This window comes from Manis pentadactyla, chromosome 9 (assembly GCF_030020395.1).
Source record: "Manis pentadactyla isolate mManPen7 chromosome 9, mManPen7.hap1, whole genome shotgun sequence".
Lineage (NCBI taxonomy): Eukaryota > Metazoa > Chordata > Mammalia > Pholidota > Manidae > Manis > Manis pentadactyla.
The window spans coordinates 128,060,150-128,085,679 of NC_080027.1; the positions used below are offsets into that span (position 1 = coordinate 128,060,150).

The 25,530-nt window shown below is 43.5% G+C and overlaps 1 protein-coding gene across 8 annotated transcripts in view; it reads right to left on the reverse strand.

The window, feature by feature from the left end:
• The window catches only part of NEK7 (NIMA related kinase 7), a 150,040-nt gene that overhangs the window by 44,172 nt on the left and 80,338 nt on the right, over positions 1-25,530 (reverse strand). For 5 of the 8 annotated variants that reach the window (XM_057508152.1, XM_036909445.2, XM_057508151.1 and 2 more), the window contains 3 exons: positions 17,595-17,735; positions 6,173-6,235; positions 4,603-4,713 (listed from right to left, as the gene is read on the reverse strand). In XM_057508152.1, coding sequence (XP_057364135.1) covers positions 4,603-4,713; positions 6,173-6,235; positions 17,595-17,735 — 315 coding nt within the window. The remainder of the gene's footprint in view (positions 1-4,602; positions 4,714-6,172; positions 6,236-17,594; positions 17,736-25,530) is intronic. The other 3 variants (XM_057508153.1, XM_057508154.1, XM_057508155.1) reach the window with 1 other exon arrangement.

Sequence of the window (25,530 nt, forward strand, 5' to 3'; positions counted from 1 at the left end):
GGGACACACAGAACTCCCTCCCGTCCAGTAAGGAGCATGGCTGGAACAGGAGGAGGCGACAGGTGCAAGCTGGCCTAGCAGGTCTGGCCACAGGAACGTAAGGCGTTCCTGTGGTGGCCTCTGCTTACTCTGTGGAACAGGAGGTACGGAGACATCTGGAAAGAGGAAGGACGGCAGACGCGCGTGATGCAAGAAATGGGGCAAAGTGGTGATCAGATGTTTAAGGGGAATAAAGAAATCTGAGTACCTATCAGACAGGTATCCTACATGGAGACAGGCACATATAACTTTGTAGGCACATACGTGCATGAATTTGATACATGTCTATAAAAATAAATATATACACAAACATATGTATTTTTTACCCCTCATAAGACAAGTATTATTAACCCAATTTCATAGATAAAGAAACTGTAGTTTAATCAAGGTTGAATAATTAAATCAAGGTCACTCAGCACCGCCACTGAAACTCCAGCTGCCAGCAGCAGGGCCAGTCAGGACGCGGCTCTGCTGCTGTGAACCACGGTCATGACCTAGGCGAGTCCTTCCTAGTGCCTCCTAGAGCCCAAGTCGCCTAGTTTACATGAATACTAGTTATATGCCTCTCTCTCCCACTAGACATGAGTTGTAAGAAGACATAAATCATTCTTCTGGCACAGAGAAAGTGTCCAATAAGTGAATAAATTAAAGAGCTTTTCTGAAGCTACAAATTGGTATAACCATTTAGAGAGCAGCCAGGCAGCACCAGTGCACGTGCCCCTTCCTCAGTCTGCTGCTCGCACACATGCACAAAACAGAGTACGCGCAGCGCACAGACACAGGTGCACGGGGCAGTGCCTGGGCTCCTCAAGGGTTAAGGAATAAAGCAATTACTAAATGCCTTGTGATGTGTCTGAGAAAGAATACACGTATCAGTATATACTTTAATATGGGGGGTGTGTAAAGACACAAAATGAAGTGGGAGAGGTTGTATGACACATAAAAGTCAGTCGTAATCTCTGGGGAATACAGGAGGGAAGTTAAGGATCTTCATCACTTGACAAAACTAACTGAAGAGAAGGTCTTTCATTTTATAATAAGAAAATAAAATAAACTCTAAGCTTACTAAATCAAATGGAGAGAAAAGCCATGACTGTGTGTCCTATTAACGTGCATTTACCCAGAACAAGGAGGGCCAGGAGGGACCTCACACATGTCAGAGCCTCCACAGTTATTATTCTCTTTCAATACAATTACTGAATCAACTTTATTTATTTATTGAATTACTTATATAAATGCAAGTTATATAATTAAGTATATAATTTAAATACAAATTATGTATTTAAGTTTATAATTTAAATGTAAAGTATGTATATATATTTTTTTTTATTGAATTATTCTTTCAATACAATTGAGTACTGGGTCAAGTCTGAAATACAAAGCAGAAGACATTCGTATGCACAGCCAGGATATGAGATGCTCCACTCATGTGAAACTGCTCAAACTTTGTTACAGCCAGTATGTCGAGACGGTCATTAAGAGCTATAGGTCTGACAATACGACTCTCACTCAGCCTTAGCAGAGCTCCCCGGGCACGCGGGAGACCTGACCTGGAACGCCTTGTACCTTGACAAAGCAGGCTGACGGTCCCTATAAGGAGGGACAAGGACCACTAATGCCCACTCCAGAGGGAGGAGGGACGGCAGGCGACACAGACACAGCACTTCAGTATTCTTCCAAAACATCAAGTTGCTCTATAAGCTTAACTGACTAGGAGTCAGTTGATACCTTTTATCTTTCAAAAAGTTTCCAAAATAGTCTTTCATGTGACAGACACCTTCAAATTTTAGTCAGAAGACCCATGGGTACTTTAAAAGAGAGTTATCAATTCTCTAACAGCGAGTATTACTTGTTACTGAACATGGGATTCTGTGGTTCTAAATCTGTCTCACTGTATCCACTGGGTCAGCTGATAAAAAATGTCCTTGATGAGAACTGAGGGCAAGATCCATTTAACTACGGAGGTGAGTCCATCACCACAATAAGTGTCAGGTCACACTGGCCAGTCTTCCCGTCCTCACTGGACTGAGAAATCAGGATCTGCTGATGGCAGCAGGGCTCTTCAAGGCCCTGCATCTCTGCCTCGGCGTTCTCGTGCTGAAAGGACTGGGAGGCCCCAGGGTAAAAAGGTGCAGGCCGGCCTGGGCAACTGGCCGGGCACAGCAACTGTACATGTGGAGCTGCGATGGCGGAGGAGATAGCAGGGCAGGAGCAAACACCCCAGCAGAAAACATAACCCCAAAGCGGCCTGAATCGGGGCAGGACTTCATAACTGGAACTTCTTCTTATCTGCCTTAAGCAGGTAGTTCACCCAAAAAGGACTCAGCCTGTTTCCTTCCCACTGTAAGCAGTCAAGTAACTCTTGCACCTGGACATCTAAGCCAAGAGTTTTACTAGCTGTCTCTCCTGCAAGGACTCTGTACATTTGGTCTTACAGGTCTCATCTTGATAGAAGTTTTGCATTTGTGTATTTGCAATTCTTCTTGAAATTAAGACTATATTGTTTTGTTGCTCATTAATTTACAAAGACATCTTTTGCTGGTGTTTAGCCGAGTGTGCCAGCAGCAGGAAGCCCCGAAACAGAAAACGAGACAACGCAGCCGACGCAGGTCGTCCAACCAGGGGACCGGGACCGGCCCTGTGGACAGCACTCTGCAGCGAGAGTGCCTCCTTCCTTTTATGTCATGCTTTTGTGATTTAGAAAGTAATCTCAAAACTGTCTCCACCCCAGAGATGAGGAAACTAAGCCTAAGAGGAGTCACGTGACAGAGTATGAATGGCTGACACGAACGCACACTGTGCAGGCTTGTGAGGGGGTATGGGGGCACCTGTCAACATTTTCTGGGCACAAGGTCAGGGCTTTTCATCTGATTTTTCAAAGGAGTTCTGTGACACAAAGAAGGGCCGCCGATGGGAAACACACAGGCGAGCTCAGGGTCTAATACCAGTGGTCGGTTTACTAGTGATGAGGTTTATCTTCTCCAAATGTCTAATTTACCTCTGCGAATTCTTGTGAGGAGTAAATCTGCTAATGCTTTACATGCATGGTATTAAAAACACCCCTTACACTGACCGATGTAGCAGAGATGGCGAGCTGTGCTCTAGTAGCTGCGGTAAGAAGGATCAGGCAAACAGACACTGGCCAGACCACATAAAAATAGAATTTCGAGCCACAACCTTCAGCAACCTGGCCAGGAAACCAACCTCTTCCATGTAACAAAAACCCAGGAAGCCAGCCCACTGTGTAAGACCCACAGGAGCCAGGCTCTGGCCACAGTCCGGGAAGCCGAACAGTGACTTCTGGAACCATCGGCCCCAAATGGCCGGGGCTTGATCAGTAACTGACAGCGTCCCTGATTTTTGTTCCCACTGTCAACTTAGGACCCACAGAGAATGCTGGCTATGCATCCCCAGCCGGTCACATGAGCAGCTCACCTACGGCCTCCCACCAAGGACGCCTGCAGCCACCCCTGTTCCCCACTCCTGGGACTGCCGGCGAGCCTCTGCCAAGCAGACAGTGGCTGGATGCCCTGCTTCAGCCAACTCAGAACACACAGCCTTAGCTGTTCGCACTTTACTGGCCTTCACCTTTCCCTCACTGTGCAGCTCGTCTTCCCCAGTGAGGGGTTTGGTTGGCACATGGCTGGCAACGCGAGACTGTATGTTCCAGCCTTCGAGCGGCTGCACGTGCTCATACAACTGAATTCCGGCAGGGGCAGAAGCCAAGGACACTGTGACAGCGTCCAGGGATGTGCCTCAAGATGCAGCCAGCAAGTGCCCCCAGGAATGAGTACAGGCTCGGTCTCTGAGAACTTGATAGATCAGAGCTGCCACTTGCACATTAGCCCCAGAATTTTAGGTAACAGAGAAATACAGATAATAATAAAATAGAGCTAAGATTCCATTTACATAGACTTACTACATGTGAGCACGGTTCTAAGCTCTTAATAAGCATCAATTAATTATTAAAAACAACTGTAGGTCTGTTATTGTTTTGTTTTGGGGAAATGGAGTACGTGGAAATTAAGTAACTTGCCTGAGGACAAGCAGTTTTTAGGCTACTGTTATTTGGGGGTTTCCACAACTTGTAGCCGAACTTAAGTCCAATTAATAAGCCCTTAGAAAAGAAAGCTTTTAAGTAACTTTTAAGCAGTCGATAAGGCTTGGAAGTGCAAGGTCTGAACACCAGGCTCACTTTCTTCCTTGGCAGCCCCTCCCTGGGATAGGTCAGGCTGTCTCAGTCTCTTCCTGCCCCTCCCTGACTCCAGACACACGGGATCAGTGGCAGTCTGTTCAGAGTCATCAAGCTGCTCGTCTCTGGCTTACACAATCAAGTCTCTGGCCTAATCCCAGGTTGCTTGCGGAGCGTTCACACATCCAAGGGGAGCAGTGTCACTACCCCAGGGAAACAGCCTCACGATCGTAATGGCCCCAACGGCCTACCGCGTGTTACGTGTTACCACACGTTAAAGCCTCACGCTGAGGTCTTACGCCTGCTAAGCCTGGACGTCTGACAGACAACTCTACTAGAAAAATTAATCTTTAGGTTTTTTTTTAACTTACCTTTATCATTCTGGATAGATCACCAGCATCTGCTAATTCCAAAACTATGTTTAGCTCATTATCTTCAATGAATGACGCATAATATTTAATTACATTCGGGTGGTTGAGTTGCTGAGGAATAAAGGAAGGAGTCAGCACGTTTCCTTACTGTCATTCCCAAGAGTCACTTAGAGTTTCTTTACTCAAGAAAAAACTTAATGACTGCATTCCATTTTTAAATTACAGGAATCTTGATATGACAATGTGTTTTTCTTTACCAGGTGAATTTTGAAACATATTGAAGGTAATGAAACTAGATAGCAATTAATTTTAATATTCTTTATTTGAAATAGAGTATATGCACTTAAAATTTTTCAAGTATTATGTCCAATAAATAATGTATATATATGAATGACAGAATCAAGTCAGTAACTGCTAAAAATTTTAGCCTTCAAAATGAGAACTGTCATTTAAGGGCACTCAGTGGTAAATAAAGAATTCCTTTTTACTCCTAATTTGAAGTTAGACCTGATCCTAGTATAATTCAGCCAACAGGAAAAAAATTTTTTAAACCTACATTATCTAGATATTGTTTTTTTATCAAATAATGTAAATATACTGAACTTATCTTTGGGGTTTATTTATAAAATCATCCTAAGAAATATTTCATTTCTGTATATATACATCATTCTATACATATTTACAGTATTTTTGTTCAACCTTTAAACAAGTTAACATAAAACAAATAGCATCTTAAAGAAAATTACTCAAGGATCATCTCAGAGGACAGATACACTATTTTCTTCTCTTCCTTCAGCCTACAGGCACCCAAACATACACATCTTCTATGACAATGTATTATTTCTCTACAAAGTTCTCTACAAAGTGTATACTTTTAAATAACTAATAGTGCAGTTGGAAAGCATGGTTCATTCTGATGAATGGACAAATCTGTTTCATTTTAGGCACAAACAAAAATAAATGGTATAAAAAATACCCAACTCTTATCCAGTAGTTAAAAATGCAGCATAAGCCACAATATTCCTCACAGAATAAGAAGTAAGCTACTAGAATAAAAGCATGCAGAGAGAGCTGAAATCTCTGCCACTCTCTCTGGGTGGCAGAGCGGCGGGGAAGCCGCCCATGATGCACCCTTCAGGCCGCCCTCCCAGGCCTGGGAAAGGCAGAGACGCCGTACACGCACATGGGTGTTGGGACAGTCTGCACTCCCGATGCACCATGTCTTGAGATAATATCAATATGCATTCATATTACTTGATTGTTAGAGTATGTGTTATCGGGATGATCAAGAAAAAATTTGATCTTTTAAGCACATTTTATTTATTTCCTGGTTTGAAATGAGAAAAAAGCTAGTCCTGCCCAAATGTTCCAATTATTTTACTATGAATCCAAAAGATAAGCATACTCTTCAATACACTGAGATTCAAATTTACATGTTACTTGAAATCAAGCTTATATTATGTGGTATAAGTCTTAAAAATCTTTTTGTTTGTAAGTGTGATATTTTAATGAACCACTTCCATGACATTCAGTTATGTCCGAAGCGGTCACCAGGTCGTTCGTCACTTACCTTAAGGAGATCTATTTCTTTGATACAATCAGCACGTGCTTTGGCATCCATTAAATCAAATATCTAAAAATAAAACCCAAAATTATTTAATGAAATGATAATCTATAGTTCAAGCAGCCTTGTAAACTGATTTTACTACTTTCCATATACTTACACACACACTAAGAAACGTTCTTTCTTATTAGCTTTTTAGGAGCTGGAAGATCTGTAGGTATTTGATCTCCTGTTACCACTAGAGCTTACATTTTTCTCTCCAAAAGCTGTCAGTATTAATGATGAGAAAAGAGAACAGCTAGATATTTTAAGTCTTAAGTTTAAATGGAATGGAAACTGTGATCATTATTATAATAATAGGTACATATTGAACAATTAATATTACTAAATACATTACATGAACTACCTCATTTAATTCTCACTTAAACCTCATGAGAACAATAATATTAGCACTCCCATTTTACAGATATAAAAAAGTAGGTTTGGAAAGCTTGAGAAACTGACAAAGTTTACACAGCTTATTAATGGAGAAGCCAGAATTCATTCCAGAGACATCCTACCGCACTCCAAGCTCTGAACCATTAACCTGTACAATCTCATCATGTCTAAAGGTCAATGCATGCATTCCAAACATGGGTGGTATCATTCCAAGAGGAGAAAATTGGTTCTTTGGAAGAGAGGGATAACAAAATCTCACCCTTTTTAAGGATGAAGCACAGGTACACACAACACATGGACAGATACACTGTATCCATGGGACTAAGTTTCACGGGGGAGGGGTAATTAAGAAAAATTATCTAAAAAGGCTCCTCCCTTGAGAGATGGTAATAAAGAAAAGGTTGAGAAATAATGGTCTAAGGCAAAAGCCATCAAAATAAATGATAAAATCAAAGGGATATTCGGTATGTCTCTAGAAACAAAGAAATCACTCAATGTTCTAAGTATGTGGAAAATAACAAGTAAAACAGCAATATGCTTATCTTGTAGAAAATACCTGAGTAGGTCAATACTACAAGCCGATTAAAAAACCCTAGTCACATCACAAAACATCTGTAATGATATTTCTAGTCGTCGACTTGTTCAAGTCTTCCTGACTCAGACAACACGTCCAGGACAAGCAGACGTGCGGCCTGACAGGGGTGGCTCACCCCAAGACCCTCTAACTCCAGGAGGGCCGCTGCCTGCCTAGCAGAGGGCGCAGCCTCCTTACGTGTTGCAGGCTGCTACGACCCTCCCTGAGCTGCACAGTACTGGCCCCAACTCAGAAATGAGGAGTAAGGCTCTTACAGTTCCAGTATGTGCTTCTTCTCGTAAAACTCCTAAGTGACAGAAGCAGGACTCACTTATCAACACTGCAGCAAAATACTTCCCCTGTCTAACTTTATTTTGGTTCTACTAATAATAATGAAAACTTCAAACATCAAGTTTATGTTTTTCATGTTTTAGTGTGAAACAGCTAAGAACTGCACATTGTTAAAGTTTTGAAAAAACAGAATTTCTTACCTTAGTTAATGGTTTACAAAAAGAGAGAAACTAGAAGGAATTAAAGTTCCCCCACTTAGTCAAATAACAGGGAACTAAATGTGTACTGCTACAAGTGTTAGAAGCAGTGACTTCTCTTTTCTCCATCAGTAGTAATTCTAACCATCCTGGCCACAGTGAACATGTGTTAACTACTAGGACTTCAGAATGGAACAGAAATGGTATGAAATGAAAAGGAAAGGACTATGAATGGCAAATCCCTACCTCAAAGTTTTCATAAAATATCTAGTAAAAATATTTTTGCAAACATCAAGCCCTTGTATGTATCAAACCTTGGCAAAATGAGATTATATATAAAAGGACATTAATAGCAGGGGTTAAATAAAAGAATCACCAGTACTGATGCACAAACCAGGTGACACGACTCACTGAAGGGAAAGCCCCCACAGGAGCATTCCTGTCACGCTCCACACATGGGTACAACACAAATAAGGTCAGCTTGCTCATGTTCTTGCCTCTGTCATTCACAAGCTGTGCTGAACGCTGACTACTAGATTTTATTGTAGACATAAAAACAAAACAGGCCTGCAGTTCTTTAGATGCAGACAGTGGGATGAGGAACACAGACTAGAACACAGAGAATGAACACACGTTCTAGCAAGTGCCACTTGGAAGAGGTGCTGTGAGCACCTTGAGGGGTGGGAATAGCTGGCAGGCCTCCTGACACCCAATCTCCATGCAGGATAGTACACACACCGCAGAGAGACTTCTTAGAGAACTAAGGAAGACCAAGCACTCGTGACTCAGAGGAGTAAGCCTGACACTCACAATTTCACAGAGAAAAGCCACTCATTCTCCAAACTGCCAAAGTAACGCCAGAGAAATGACGTTGTTAATGTGTAACATTAAACGATACCAAAGATCAATGTAAGCAGAAAGTTCTGAACTTGACGTTAGTTACAAGTATGAAGTACACACACACACACACAGAGCTTAAAAATCAAAACAGCAGAATTGGAGGGTTAAAGATGGTAGAGTGAGAGGTGAGACAGAGAACTCCTCCCAAAACCACATAAAATAGGAAAATATAGTTAATGCAACTAATCCTAAAAGAGCAACAGGAAAGAAGGATTCACCAGACTGCATAAACGTGGACAACAGAGCAGACCTCATGAAACACGGTAACATGATCCGGCGGGACCCAAGCCCCACCCCGACCCCAGCTCACCAGTGGGAGGAAGAGAAACAGAGCAGGACGGGGTGGAAGCCCGGGACTGCTGAACACCCAGCCCTGGAGGTCTGCTTTGGGAGCACAAACCTACATTGCATGGTGCTCTGGAGATTAGTGGGATTGGAAAGCTCAGACAGACGGAATACCTGGAGAGACTGAGATTCCGGCCATTTGTGGAGGACAGGCATCCACACCCGACTGCTCTGGGACAAAGGAAAGGCGGGCGGTCTGAGAGGCTTCCTAGCAGCAAGATGGCTGCTGAAGGGGCGGGCACTGAACAGAGCTTGCTTCTCAGGAGAAGGGACAGGTGGACAAGGTTGTTTGGGCACGCTTGGTCCAGAAAGTTGGGAAATTTCAGGAGCTTTAGGCGCTCCATGCCCCTGGCTGGCTACTCAGCTGCAAGGACCCACTGGGACACGCAGCCTACTGCGCCTTCCTCCTGGCCTGCCAGCACTGGCTCACAAACCAGCAGTCACTGCTCTGGCATCAGGCCAGCCAGAGGGAGGCCCCGCCTACAACAGCTAGAGATGCCAAGCACAGAGGCTTACACCTGTGTGCTTGACCCGCTGGCTCTGACACTGGAGACAGGCACCGCAGATGGGAATCAGGAAACAGATCTTTCCTTCCCCCAGGCACCAGTGCCACTCCCCTATGACCCCCAACATCACTCCAGGGGCTGAGCAACCAGAGAGACTAGAGTTTCTGGGCACTAGAGGGTGCCACATACAAACATGAAACATGAAAGGAACCTAGTTCAAACACAAATCTCACAAACACCAGAGAAAGGCCCAAGTGAAACTGAACTCACCAATCTTCCTGAAAGAGAGTTCAAAATAAAAATCACAAACATGAGACATGGAGGTACAGAAAGATATTCAAGAAATCAGGGACAAATTTATAATGGAGATTAAATCATTAAAATCATTTGAAATGCAACATACAATGGAGGGACTTCAAAGCAGATTAGATATAGTACAAGGGGCAGAAAATGGAATAGAAATTAGGGAAGAAGAATACAAAGAAGGTGAGGCACAGAGAGAAAAAAGGATCTTTAGGAATGAAAGAATATGGAGAGAACTGTGTGACCAATCCAAACGGAATAACATTTGCATTGTACGGGTACCAGAAGAAAGAGAGAAAAAGGGATAGAAACTGTCTTTGAAGAGGTAATTGCTGAAAACTTCCCCAATATGGGAAGGAGATAGTCTCTCAGGCAATGGAGGTACACAGATCTCCCAACACAAAGGACCCAAGGAAGACAACACCAAGACATATAATAATTAAAATGGCAAAGACCAAGGATAAGAACAGACTTTTAAAAGCAGCCAGAGAGAGAAAAAAGATCACATACAAAGGAAAACCCATCAGGCTATCATCAGACTTCTCAGAAGAAACCTTACAGGCCAGAAGGGAGTGGCATGATGTATTTAATGCCATGAAGCAGAAGGGCCTCGAACCAAGAATACTCTATCCAGCAATATTATCATTTAAATTTGAAGAAGGGATTAAACAATTTTCAGATAAGCAAAGCTGAGAGAATTTACCTCCCACAAACCATCTCTACAGTGCACTTTGGAGGGACTGCTATAGACGGAAGCAGAAGTGTTCTTAAGGCTAAAAAGCTGTCAACAGGGGAAGTAAAACCCAGTAAAGAAAGTTGAGCAACTAATTACTAAGCAGATGCACAATCAAATCAACTACCCCCAAAGTCAATCAAGGGATAGACAAAGAGTACAGAATATGATACCTAATATATAAAGAATGCAGGAGGAAGAAAAAGAAGGAAAAAAAAGAGAACCTTTATATTGTGTTTCTAATAGCATATGAAGTGAGTTAAATTAGACTGTTAGATAGCAAGGGAATTACCCTTGAACCTTTGGTAACAATGAATCTAAAGCCTGCAATGTCAATAAGTACATACATATCAATAATCACCCTAAATGTAAATGGTCTGAATGCACCAGTCAAAAGACATACAGTCACTGAATGGATAAAAAAACAAGACCTGTCTATATGCTGCATACAACAGACTCACTTCAAACCCAAAGACATACACAGACTGAAGGTAAATGGACAGAAAAAGATATTTCATTCAACTAATAGGGAGAAAAAGGCAGGAGTGGCAGTACTTGTATCAGACAAAACAGACTTCAAAACAAAGAAAGCAACAAGAGACAAAGAAGGACATTAAATTATGATAAAGGGGTCAGTCCAACAAGAGGATAAAACCATTATAAATATCTATGCACCCAACACAGGAGCACCTACATATGTGAAACAAACAGTAACAGAATTAAAGCGGGAAATAGAATGCAATGCATTCATTTTTCTTCAACACAACACTCACACCAAAGGACAGATCAACCAGAAAGAAAATAAGAAAGGACACAGAGGCACTGAACAATGTATAGGAACAGATGGACCTAATAGACATCTACAGAACTCTACACCCAAAACAACAGGATACACATTCTTCTCAAGTGCACATGGAACATTCTGAAGAATAGATCATATACTAGGACAAAAAGAGCCTCAGTAAATTCAAAAATAATTGAAATTGTACCAACCAGCTTCTCAGATCACAAAGGTATGAAACAAGAAATAAATTACACAAAGAAAATGAAAAAGCCCACAAACACATGGAGGCTTAATAACATGCTCCTAAATAATCAATGGATCAATGACCAAATAAAAACAGAGATCAAGCAATATATGGAGACAAATGACAACAATAATTCAACACTGAAAAATCTCTGGGATGTAGCAAAGGCCATGCTAAGAGGGAAGTATATTGCAATACAGGCCTACCTCAGGAAAGAAAACTATCCCAAATGAACAGTCTAAACTCACAGTTAACGAAACTAGAAAAAGAAGAAGAAAGGAGGCTGAAAGTCAGTAGAAGGAGGGACATAATAAATATTAGAGCAGGAATAAATAAAATCGAGTAGAATAAAATAATAGAAAGAATCAATGAAAGCATGAGCTGGTTCTTCAAGAAAATAAACAAAGTAGATAAACCCCTAGCCAGACTTATCAAGAAAAACAGAGAGACTACACACATAAACAGATTCAGAAATTAGAAAGGAAAATCATTACCAACACCACAGAAATACAAAGAATTATGAGAGACTATGAAGAAAAATTATACGCTAACAAACTGGATAACCTAGAAGAAATGGACAACTTTCTAGAAAAATACAACCTTCCAAGGCTGACCCAAGAAGAAACAGAATACCTGAATAAACCAATTACCAGCAAGGAAATTGAATTGCTAATCAAAAAACTATCTAAGAACAAAACTCCTGGACCAGATAGTGTCACCGCTGAATTTTATCAAACATTTAGTGAAGACCTAATACCCCTCCTCCTTAAAGTTTTCCAAAAAGTAGAAGAGGAGGGAACACTCCCAAACTCTTTCTATGAGTCCAGCATCACTCTAATACCAAAACTAGGCAAAGACACCACTAAAAAAGAAAATTACAGACCAATATCCCTGATCAGCATAGATGCAAAAATACTCAACAAATTATTAGTAAACCGAATTCAAAAATAGATCAAAAAGATCATCCATCATGATCAAGTCAGATTTATTCCAGGGATGCAAGGATGGTACAACATTCGAAAATCGATCAGCATCATCCACCACATCAACAAAAAGGACAAAATCCACATGATCATCTCCATAGATGCTGAAAAAGCATTTGACAAAATTCAACATACATTCATGATTAAAAGCTCTCAACAAAATAGGTATAGAGGGCAAGTACCTCACAGCCAACATCATACTTAACAGCAAAAACCTGAAAACTTTTCCTTTAAGATCAGAAACAAGACAAGGACGCCCACTCTCTCCACTTTCATTCAACATAGTTGTGGAGGTCCTAGCCATGGCAATCAGACAACACAAAGAAATAAAAGGCACCCAGACTGGCAAGGAAGAAGTCAAACTGTCCCTGTTTGCAGATGACATGATATTGTACATAAAAATCCTAAAGAATCCACTCCAAAACTAATAGATCTAATATCTGAATTCAGCAAAGTTGCAGGATACAAAATTAATACACAGAAATCTGTTGCATTCCTATACACTAACGATGAACTAGCAGAAAAAGAAATCAAGAAAACAATTCCATTCACAATTGCATCAAAAAGAACAAAATACCTAGGAATAAACCTAACCAAGGAAGTGAAAGACCTATACTCTGAAAACTACAAGACACTCATGAGAGAAATTAAAGAAGATACCAATAAATGGAAACACATCCCATGCTCATGGATAGGAAGAATTAATATTGTCAAAATGGCCATCCTGCCTAAAGCAATCTACAGATTCAATGCAATCCCTACCAAAATACCAACAGCATTCTTCAATGAACTACAGCAAATCACTCTAAAATTCATATGGAACCACAAAAGACTTGGAATGGCCAAAGCAATCCTGAGAAGGAAGAATCAAGCCGGGGGAATTATGTTCCTGACTTCAAGCTCTACTACAAAGCCACAGTAATCAAGATAATTTGGTACAGGCACAAGAACAGACTGATAGACCAATGGAACAGACTAGAGAGCCCTGATATAAACCCAACCATATACGGTCAATTAATATATGATAAAGGAGCCATGGACATACAATGGGGAAATGACAGCCTCTTCAACAGCTCCTCTTAGCAAAACTGGACAGCTACATGCAAGAGTATGAAATTGGATCATTGTCTAACCCCATACACAAAAGTGAACTTGAAATGGATCAAAGACCTGAATATAAGTCATGAAGCCATAAAACTCTTAGAAGACAACATAGGCAAAAATCTCCTGAATATAAACATGAGCAACTTCTTCCTGAACACATCTCCTCAAGCAAGGGAAACAAAAGCAAAAATGAACACATGGGACTACATCAAACTAAAAAGTTTCTGTACAGCAAAGGACACCATCAACAGAACAAAAAGGCATCCTACAGTATGGGAGAATATATTCGTAAATGACATAAACCGACAAGGGGTTAACATCCAAAATATATAAAGAACTTACATGCCCCCACACCTAAACAGCAAGAAACCCGATTTAAAAAATGGGCAGAGGATATGAAGAGACAGTTCTCCAAAGAAGAAATTCAGACGGCCAACAGACACATGAAAAGATGCTCCACATCACTGATCATCAGGGAAATGCAAATTAAAACCACAATGAGATATCACCTCACACCAGTAAGGATGGCCAGCATCCAAAAAACTCAGAACAAATGCTGGCGAGGATGCGGAGAAAGGGGAACCCTCCTACACTGTTGGTGGGAATGTAAGCTAGTTCAACCACTGTGGAAAGCAATATGGAGTTTCCTCAAAAAAATAAAAATAGATATACCATTTGACACAGGAATCCCACTCCTTGGAATTTACCCAAAGAATACAACTTCTCAGACTCAAAAAGACATATGCACCTGTATGTTTATTGCAGCACTATTTACAATAGTCAAGATAGGGAAGCAACCTAAGTGTCCATCAGTAGATGAATGGATAAAAAAGATGTGGTACAATGGCATACTATTCAGCCATAAGAAAGAAACAAATCCTGCTATTTGCAACAACATGGATGGAGCTGAAGGATATTATTTATGCTCAGTGAAATAAGCCAGGTGGAGAAAGACAAGTGCCAAATGATTTCTCTCATTTGTGGAGTATAACAACAAAGCAAAACTGAAGGAACAAAACAGCAGCAGACTCACAGACTCCAAAAAGGGATTAGTGGTTACCAAAGGGGAGGGGTGTGGGAGGGTGGGTAGGGAGGGAGGGAGAAGGGGACTGAGGGGTATTATGTTTAGTACACATGGTGTGTGGTGGGTCACGGGGAAAACAGTATAGCACAGAGAAGGCAAACAGTGAATCTGTGGCATCTTACTACACTGATGGACAGTGACTGCATTGGGGTATGGGTGGGGACTTGATAATATGGGTCAATGTAGTAACCACATTGTTTTTTTCTTGTGAAACCTTCATAAGAGTGTATATCAATAATTGCTTAATAAAAAATATTTTTAAATAAGTAATGTGGCCTTAAAATAACAAGTTGCAAGGGAAAATCCAATATTTGATTCATTATGAACTTTCTGAATAGGGGCTAAGGGAAAAGGGTCTCAATAATATTTTTAAACATTTCCATTTTAAGCTGCAGAGATTTTTTTTAAGAGAGAACTGTGGGCTTTATCATTCAGCACAAGCATAACAACATCACAAAAATCAATGAGATGTCTGAAATACAAATATATTTCTCCTCACAAAGGTTTATGATTCCTTCCCTAATTAAATAAGCTAAGAAATATATTTGCAATATTATTTCTCTCTTCTGTAACTATGTGTAAACTAGAAGACTGCACATTATCAACACACGGAAAAGCAGAGGAACCGCACGGCCCTACGGGACAAACTGGGTGTGCCCAGCAGGAGACAGTCCGAGGCTCACAGGGTGGACGGCCGCAGCTGGAGCGCCGCCAGCCAACACAGAGCAGGCGTGCACTCCCGTCCACGCACACTTCCAACCAAAAGGAAGAAAAGGGATCCTGGTGGCACTGCAGGACACCTACACCAGCTTCTGTCTTTCTCCTTCCCTCCCTTGCTCACTTCTTCTCTAAGCACCTCTACTGACAGAGGTTCGGTGATGTACAGTCATCAGGAGACAGGGCTGAGCTGTCTCCATGCTCAGCACCAGCGGGAAGGTGGCAGAGGGGGCGGCCCAGGGCCGCCACACAATCCCTCATCCGCCCTCCTCCACCCTCGACCCGATGGTGAATCAGCGCTATCTTCTCTCCAGTCTGTTCTGTGTGTTCATTTGTGATTTCATTTTGAAAATTACCAATTTTGAAGTTACTGCAAACTCCTGTTCCTGGGCTCAAAGCTTCTCCAGATGTGCTTTCGCGGCCTGCCTGCCTTCAGGGCCAGAGCCAGCCGCTCCACCAGCCCAAACTGCCACCCCCATTCATGGACGCCTAGATCCGAGCCACGGGGTTTACCATTTCACTGTTGTAGATGGATCTTTATTTTTTTATTTTTATTTCCTTCAGCACCCTGAGATCCACAGTAAAAATTCAATAAACACATTTTAAAAATGATCAAGGAGTTCCTCTTCAAGGGAATAACTCTTAAAGCCACCTGTTTCCCCGAACACGACCATCTGCGTTCTGTGTGTGCAGCTCTCAGGACCACGTGCACGGAGAAGACCGCAGCCCCAGCGTGCTGCTGGCCAGGAAGCCCCCAGGGAGCACTTGCTGTTAACTCGCAGGACCAACCGCCCCCTGCAGTTCCTCATGGCCATACTTAGGCACAAACAGAAGAAATTCTTGTACGTGTGCACCAGGAAAGACACAGATAAACAGAAGTATTGTTTGTGGTAAATAACCTACACCACAAGCCACAGGTAATAAGAACAACTGAGTAACATCGTGGTGAAAGAATAAAGCACAGCACATGCACACACACGACAGCATTTACCTAAGGTTCAGAAATGCAAAAGCAAACCACAGGCTTACTTAGAACTTTTGTAGATTGGAGAAAACCATATAGAAAAGCAAAGGAATGACACACAAGGTGTGGACAGGCTTGTCTCCAAGGGAAGGCACAGCAGATGTGGGTCAAAATCACTTTTAATGTTTTATTTCTTAAGCTGTGTGACAGATATGAGAGCATCGCCATTACTCATTATATTTAACATATACACCATTAAAATCTTCAACACATATTTTCTATTTCCTGAAAAATGTAAGTAAAATGGCTCTTCTCTGTAATGGCTGCTCAAATATACTGATCCCTTAGAAAGTTAAAAAATTATTAAGAGGGAACCTAGATTTCACAGGTCCCTCCAGAGAAAAGAGATCAAGGCTAACAGTAAAATGGGGCGTTTATGGCAGGTGTGAAGAAAAGCTATCTTATCTTTATTAGGGAAGTAAAGATGTATGACGTCAAGCATGCTCCGAGGCGGAAAGGCAGGTGCCTTCTGGACCGGAAGCCAAGTGAAATTCGACTTCCAGACTCGGGAGGCAGGTGGCGCTACAGGACTCGGGCCGGCGGGCGCTGCAGGGCAGCGCAGCGGGGGGACTGACCAGGGTCGGGGCGGGACTGGTAAAAGGAGCAAGACCCAGGAACCTGAGGAAGACAAGGGCCAGGGCTGCAGGGCACAGCTGACTTATGAACAAATAGAACATGGACACGTTGAGTAGGACATTAGTCCTCTAATTCAACCTCACTGTTTGCCCCAGTCACTGAAGTTCACTCCGTTCCCCTTCACCTCTTGCCCGTGGTTCTCTACGCGGGTTTAACCCCTCACCGACTCCCGACCGCCCGTTATTAGGGTGAGGCGATCAGCTCTCGCTCCGTGATGCCTGGGGATACAGACCCTCCGCGGAGAGGCAGCTGGTTCATGCCCCGGTGACGACTCCCGTCTGTGTCCTAAACTCTAGAGCTGTGAAAGCTCATCAGGGATCGTCACAGTCACTACTGCATCGGCGTGAACAAAACCAGCCACACTTTCAAATCCTCGAAGTAATATTAAAACTAAAAATTAATTTTCACTCTGAGCTACACTTAATTCAGGCTTTTAAAGTATAATTTTTATTCTCCCCAGCATTCTCAACTTAAGACTGTCTTACCCACTTAGGATATACTTTTCTCTGTTTATTATTCACATAGTGTAATGTCACATTGATTTATATAATGAAAATCATCTTACCTGCACTTTTTTTAAAGCTACTGGCACTCCATCCAAGAGACAGGCTGCTCTATAAACTTCGCTAAATTGCCCGCGACCAATTTTCTTTTCTATTCGAAAGTTGGCTAGTGTATTATAGCCCATATCCGGTCGTAAGGCCTTCTGTAATTAAAAAAGTCAGAAAAGTTTTCAGTCGCACAATACACACACAATCACTGATTGTTTTCACAGAAGCAGGTAACACCTATGATAAGCTTGCAGGCATCCATTCATCCAACAAATATTCATTGAACTATTCATGGCCAGGCACTGCTCTATACACTGGCATCCAGCAGCGAGCTCAACAGACAATAGTCCTAGCATTCAAAAAATTTATGTCCTAGTAGGGAAGTAAAGTAGTAACAAAGTAAACATGAAAAATATATACAGTACGAGAGATAGAAAGGGCTAACAAACAAAAGCAAACAAAGAATTGGGCATGAGGAGGATTCTGAAGTATGAAAGAGGGACTCTCTCAGGGTCTCCCAGCTCACAGAACATGGACTTGTCCCGTTCAATGCAGTGCTTCGTTGATATTTCTTTTTTGAGTATCTTTGAGTTGAAGTGTCCCCCACACACATGCATACGCACACATACACACATACACATGAGTGTGCACACATGCACGCACACACACTCTTTCTCCTTTCGTCCATCCTGTCAACTAATACATGAAAAAAACTTAATGAACTGGCTGACAGTATTTCCAGTGGCAGCGAATTCACCACCACCATTGTTGTTGTTTTTTTTTTCAAGTCTTTATTTTTTTTAGAGCAGTTTTAGGTTCACAACAAAACAGAGAGGAAGGTAGAGAGCTTTCCCACATGCTCGGCCTCCCCCTTATCAACATTCAGCACCAGATGGTACATTTGCGTAAGCTAACTGTAAAATTGTAAAATTCAGAAGCCCACAGGGACACCTTGTTATCACCCAAAGACCCAGCCTTACACTGGGGCCCCGCATGGTGGTGTGCCTCTGTGGGTTTGGACAAATGTGTATGATGTATCCATCATTACATTGCCATACAGCATACTGCCACTGCCCTAAAAACCCTCTGGGCTCACCAGTCCACCCTCCCTCCTGCCACCCCAGCACTGCTGACCTTTCCACTGACCCCACAGGCTTGCCTTTTCCATAAAGTCACAGGTCAAGAGCCACACCCTAAGCAGCTTCTCAGAGGGGCTTCTGTCACTCAGCACATCACTACACTTTTAAACAACATTTTTTATTGTTTATGGAAAAGCATTTTCTTTTTCTTAACACTTTTTAATACTTAACTATGTACTGGGCACTGTGCTAGCTGCTGGGGAAACAGATCAATCAGAAATGTTTTCTGCTCTGGAAGTTAACCCAAGCACACAGAGGAGGCACCTCATTGCACTGTGCCAGACACAACGGGGACGGGAAGGGTGCACAAGGACCATTCCTACGTTGAGACAAAATCCAACCCCTAATTTTACTCAGTCTCAGCTCCTAAGCTCATTAGTCTGTCATGTCACAGTCTGTCATGGACTCGCTCCCTCCCTCGGTCAGTCCCAGGGCAAACAATAACTAGTACCTACCACGGTGGGACACTACGCTGAGGCCACGATAACCCTGTGAAAATCTAATCCCCCCTGGCCCCTCTGCCTGTAACAGCATAGTCCACTACAGCGTCATCCACCCCCACATGTTCTCTTTTTTGACTAAATGCACACGGACCTTTCTGAGATTCCTGGATTACTGTTAAGCACACCTGTCCAAGCCTTTTGCCTCTGCTCACATCCTTTCTGGACCTTCTCTACTCTGAGCCAGAATGGAGTAAACATGACACGCTTGTGAGGCCTGGCTGTGCACCCTCTAATGACCAGCGTGCCAACAAACACAGCACTGGCTCATGAACACACAACTCAACATGAACCCCTAGTCCTTCAAACAGACCTTTGTGGAGGCTGGTGTCCCCGGAACAGCTATTTGGACACGTAGGCAGTGTTTTACATTGACCCCCAACACATTTTATCTTGCTGATTTCACTACATCTATCAAGCAGCAAATGCCCTAAAATTCTACTGAAGTTTCAGTGTAACTCAAATACAGTGTTTCTCAAAAGGAGATTAAAGAAACAATAATTTGTTAGTGTGCAATGCTTTTCTTTATTCTGAAAGTCCAAAATATTGTCAAGAAAAATATTCCTTAAGGCATGCAAAATAACTAGAATATCATAAGCTGCACAAATTCATTTCTTAACTATAAGACTGTAAGTAATTGTTAGAATAGATAAGAATAGTAACAAATACTACAATAATAGAAGTTCCGTTCGGGTACCTACAAGTTAACAGGTCCTGTTATAGGACTTCATATGCCATCTAATTCAGTTCTCATGACAGTCCTGTAACGCGGATGCTGCCGAGCAAACCTGTGTCCAGCTGATTCCCAAGCACAGCCTTCGCTGTGCCACCACAGCTACTAAACAAAGTCAGGGTGACCCAGCACACAGTGATCAAGATATTTTCAATGTCAAGTCTTTTGACGAAAAACAAACCTTTGGCATAGAAACAGATGTCAGAAATGAGAACAAATATATATATATATATACACCATGATAAAAAAGTAAAAGAAAAATAAAAGTATCAAAGGGAAACAACTTGCCATGCCATTCATTTATAAGAAGACTCATTTTTATAGCCATTAGTTTATGTTTTTGTGTCACTGCCACAATGGCACCTACTTAACAAAAGAAACTGAACAGGTACCACTGCTCAGATACATTCAACAGCATTAGCAACTTTTTTAAGTTTAACTTCAAATAAAAGTTTCACTTGAAAAGTTTCTTTTTTTATTGCCTATGCTTTTCCAAGCCTAGCTTTTCTAAGACATCTTTTTCAAAAAAATTGACATCCTAAGATAGTCTGCAACATCTAATAAACAGAACCCTCTCTCTCCTATCTGTGTACATGCGGCTCTTCCTCCCGAGGGGCACCTGCCGTCACACAATCGCAGCACAGGAGCGCAGCCAGCATACAGTCCAGATTCTTGACCTGACTGGGGACCATCTTCTGTCTGCGCGGTGACTGACAAGCATCGGCGCGAACTGCTAAGGCAGGGTGACAGCCACATGCTGAGAGCGAGTCTCACTAATGTGTTTTGGCATGCGGGTTTGTAATCACACATTTACATATGCAATGACCTACATTTGCATGTCAGATCACACACTGTCTTGGTTTATTAAGACCAGGCACCTCGCTGTACTTGGCGGCCAGAGTGGCCACAGAGGGCCCGAGGGCAGTGTTTTCTGGCAGTTGAGGGATGAACCGCCACCAAGGATTAGGCTGATATGGCCTGAGCCTTAGACACTTCATTAGACGCGATCTGTTTAACAGTGGGCAGCGCATGCAAACTTCACAGCCCATTTGCCGCACCTTCTCCCCCCGTGGCCTTTCTCCAAAGGGCACCGTGGGTGAATGACAGTCGGTCTCATTCACTCCCAAGTCCTGTCACCCAGGGCAGACGGAGAGCTGACATGCAAGGGGCATAGCTGTACACCTCCAACTACCCTTGGGTCTCTGCCGCACCACCGTTTGTATAAAAACAAGCCTGCATAGCATGAGGCCTCCTTTAGGAGACCATCAGACAGGTAAACCCAGACCCGTCAGTAATGATCCTACTGCACCGTGTCAGTGCCGTGCTTCTTCCAGACGAGCCTCGTCCCCCTGTAGGCAGCACTGAACTGGGCGCCTCAGACGGAGGAAAGGATCATCAAATGGGTGCCCACGTGAGTGAAGAACTCTTTGCAGGAAAGAGCTACGTCCTCTTTTTTGAATGATGTCCTTTTCCCCATGTTTTTAGTTTAGCATTAGAGTCATACTGGGAATAAAATAACTCAGCAAAATGAGATTCATATCAGTATGAAATGTAAACCAAATAAAATCACTGAGATTGCCTTTTCCCCGGGGTGTACGCCAGGCCCCGGCCCCTGCAGTCCTGTAATGACCAGGCTGTTTTGCTGAGCTGTACAGGACGGCTTTGGATTGGGTATGAGTCACCTACAGGACAGAAGTAGCCTACTGTGTCTTCCACCACACAGACGACGCCTGACCTCCACAGACGGCACCTGGAGTACTTTCGTGCCAGCTGCGGGCCTCGGTCAACAGCCACTCCATTTGCTCCCCAAGGGCACTCTGAGCGCTTCGGCCTCTCCGTGCAAGGCATCTGCTGTCCCCTGCCTCCGAGGGGCTCTGCCCTTCGCACCTGGCAAACCACACTCACCTTCGAGCCAAGTGCCGGCCCTTCTGAGAAACCACCTAAGCTCCCTCAGGCAGCCTTCCTGGCCTTGCCTCTGCACTTCCACGGCAACCGGTCCCTCAACGCTGCAGATTCAAACTCAGGCCCTGAGCCAGGCCCAGGGTCTCACTGCAATTTTAGTGTTAGTTTACATTCACATAGTTCTCCCTCCATAAACTGAGTTTCTCACAGGCAGAAACCAAGTTTTGTCTTTGTATCCAGATGCCATGAAGGTGGCCTGACATAAAGTAGATGAAACTGCTAAGCAGTGGACGTGGCTGAAAGGATTTAATGGATGCAAAAGGCTTCTGTATATCCCAAGTGCCCGGAACTACTGGCAGGCTCCCAGAAAGACCAGGCCGGGGAGCAGAGCGCACCACAGACAAAGCCCAGCCCTGCGAGCGAGGAGACAGCTCGGCTCTCCCTCTGCCAGCTCCTCAGCAGAGGAAGCAAAGGGCCCCCTAGCCCCACCACAAGAGGAGACGCCAGTGACACGACGGCTCACGCCCGGCGAGTGCCACAGCCTCACTGAGGTGTGGCATTCAGAGGAATCCACTGGGCCCCCGCACCACCTGACAGGGGAGGCAGAGGTTCCAGAGCAGGTCGGCAAGGCCTGGGCCATGGCCAGTCCTCACATCAGTGTCTTCTGAGCAGGCAAGCTATCCAAGTCTAGGGTAAGCCTGCCCTGGCACTGTGTCCCAGGTAGTGACACAAGTGCCCCCAGAAGGGCGGCCCCCCAACGCCCTCTCCTAACAGGGTGCTTGTGTGCAGAGCTTCCTCTTAATAGCCTCTCATTTTCACAATTAAAATTCTTTCACCTCTACCTCAGTCTTCTCTTCCAGTCCCTCTTTGGGCTGCAAATGGAACCTGCCTCTCTTTGTAGCTGAACATCCCACCTACCAGGGCATCTCACCAGAACTCTGAGCATCAGAGCACCTTGCGCTCTGCCTTCCAAAGGGGATGCCCCCATTCACCATGATTCGTGAATGAAGACAGTCTAACTCCCTGAGTGTAATGCTTGGGGGATAACACAAAACATCTATCATTACTGTGCCTAGAGTCCTTTTAAAAATTATGAGGGGGATGTGGGGGAGCATTTGATTGATAAACCATGTTTGGTGGCAATTAGGTTACCTGGTTGGAACATGCTTAAAATAAAGTTTACCATCACAGACAAACTGAAGAGGACTAACTGGTTCAAAGCCCATGAACCCTACAAGTTTGGAGCTGCTTGACCTTTGTAACAACAGAGAACTGAAAAAGGATGTGGTTGACTCAGTACAGTATCTTCTAAGATTAGTAAAAACGAGTTCAGACCCTCAGATAAGTATTTTCAAAACCTATATAAATAAGCTGTTCAGTAGTACTGTATTTTTTAATTACTAACTATAAGATATACACTACCCCTTAAAGGGCATAATTAAAACTGATCTTGGGAGCACTTTATATTACATTTGTGGTAATTCTGCTTAGCCTCTAGAGATATCTATCTGTATACTAACAGATTATACTATAAAAGCATTCTGAAATCTCAGAAAAATAAAATACATCTCCAAAATTACACAACTGAGAAATCAAACCCTAGCGTGGATGAAGCTCTCGGGCACCTTAAAGGCCCTGGGGTCCTGCTAATGGATCCCTTGCGGCTCTGGGTGGCCCTGACCACCGCACACCGGGTCTCGCTGACTAACCGGGACTAGCGTGAGCCTGTGTTTGCTACTTCCTTCACATCTACACTTTTCTCTTCAAAATAAAATTCATTCTTCTGTGCCACAGAAGAATTCGCTCTTATTCTCGCAGATACAGACTATTTAAACAATCATTTGCAAGGCTTAAATTAGTTTATTTAATTTACCTTAAATCTGATGGCAAGGACATTTAATGAGCAGTAAGATAACTCAAGATAACATGATGATGACAGTGCTCTCTGGGGAAATTAGAAGAGGCACAGTATGGCCTCAGCAGGGTCCCCAGGGAGAAAATCATGTCCTGATGATTCCTAGAGGTACTGTTATCAATGGTCTGATACTCAAGCCGGTGTTAATTACACTATTTAACATCATTAATAAGGTTTTCATTGTTACTGCAAATTCATCTCTTACTGGTGATTTCCACATTATACAAATATATGAATTAATAAATTATTTATATTTTACATTAATATTACTGAATTTCTCTAGGATTTTGAAGCAACAAACTTCAAAATGCCCTTCAGTTTTATTTGGCAAACAATCACGCTATGATCTTGAAAAAGACATTTCTCATCTCCAAACTAGGATATCCTTTTGACAGTGTCTAACACAACTCGGCCATGTTATTTTCCACAAGCCTCACTGGAAACAAAAAGACAAAACAACACACATACACACCCACTCACACACACACTTGTCCCAGCAAAGTCTAAGTATTCACACTCCTTCCATTTGAAAAATCATCTCCTTAAAATTATTTCAACTACTGAAAGTAACCTATTCCTGAAGATACTAAGTGTTGGGGGTGTACAATATGCCATTAATCATTACAACTGGCTTTCTTCAAACAAAGCAGGAAATTCACTATAGCATAAGAAACATAAGTGACCAAATGTAACCTATTACCTCAGCAGACATTTATAAGGCCCTGGCATTCATATCACTGACTGTCACCAGGCGTCCTGCTCAGCACAGTGATGACCACACCCACACGGTGTGGGCAGAACACTGATGACCTTCCCTGGCTGATCATGATGAGCAAGACGGCTGGTTCACGACAAAGGTGTTGCACCCCCACCCCTCCACAAGCCCCCCTGGGGAAGCCAAACATGGTGAGAAAACGCCTCCTACAGACACAGAGATGGGGAGAAATGGAGGGAAGAGGTTTTCTAAAACTTACTCCTTTATTCCACAAATATTAACAGGGAAGGGTAACACAAAAACAAAAAGACAATAAACAAATGCACAGTAGCATCTAATCTTTATTCTGCACATCTGAGCTCCATGCACAGAAATGAGTGGTGACCTGATGGCCCATGAGCAGATGGTCATCTCGGACTGGGTGATGCGGGGTGACGGTGCGGGGTGGACACTGACACTAACACCGGAGGCCAGGGGGAAGCAAGGCGCAGACAGAATCACTGGGGAAAACGTCTGAAGGAAAGACTGGGCTCAGGGCGTTCAAGGGGAGTGAGAAGGACGCTGTGGCTGGAGGGGTGCAGAGGGGCCTCCAGGGGCGAGCGGGCCGGTGGCACTGGGTTCCAGGGTGCTGTGCTGCAGCCTCGTGAGCCGCGGGTGCGAGGAACGGGGGCCCCGGCCCTGAGCAGCGGGAGAGGGAATAGGGGGACGGGCCGGGGCGAGGCACGTGGCCTGGAGGCAGAGGCCCAGAACTGCCCGTGAATCGCGGTGAGGGGCAAGTCAGGGAGGAATCAGGGACAAATCGCAGGTTTTTGGCTTGAGCACCTGACAGTGATGCCATTTCCTGGGAAAAACAAGGCGGAAGGCAAAGTAGCCTGGGCAGGAGGCAGGTAACAGAAACGCGGCGAAGAACACGGTGCAGTTCGCAGGACGCGATGGGACGGGGCGCGCTCCTCACTAAGACATGGAGGGGGGCGCACGTGGGGCACCTCGGCCCCCGGAGCAGCTAGGTAGCAGGGGGCCCAGGACCCGGGGGGCGCGACCACGGA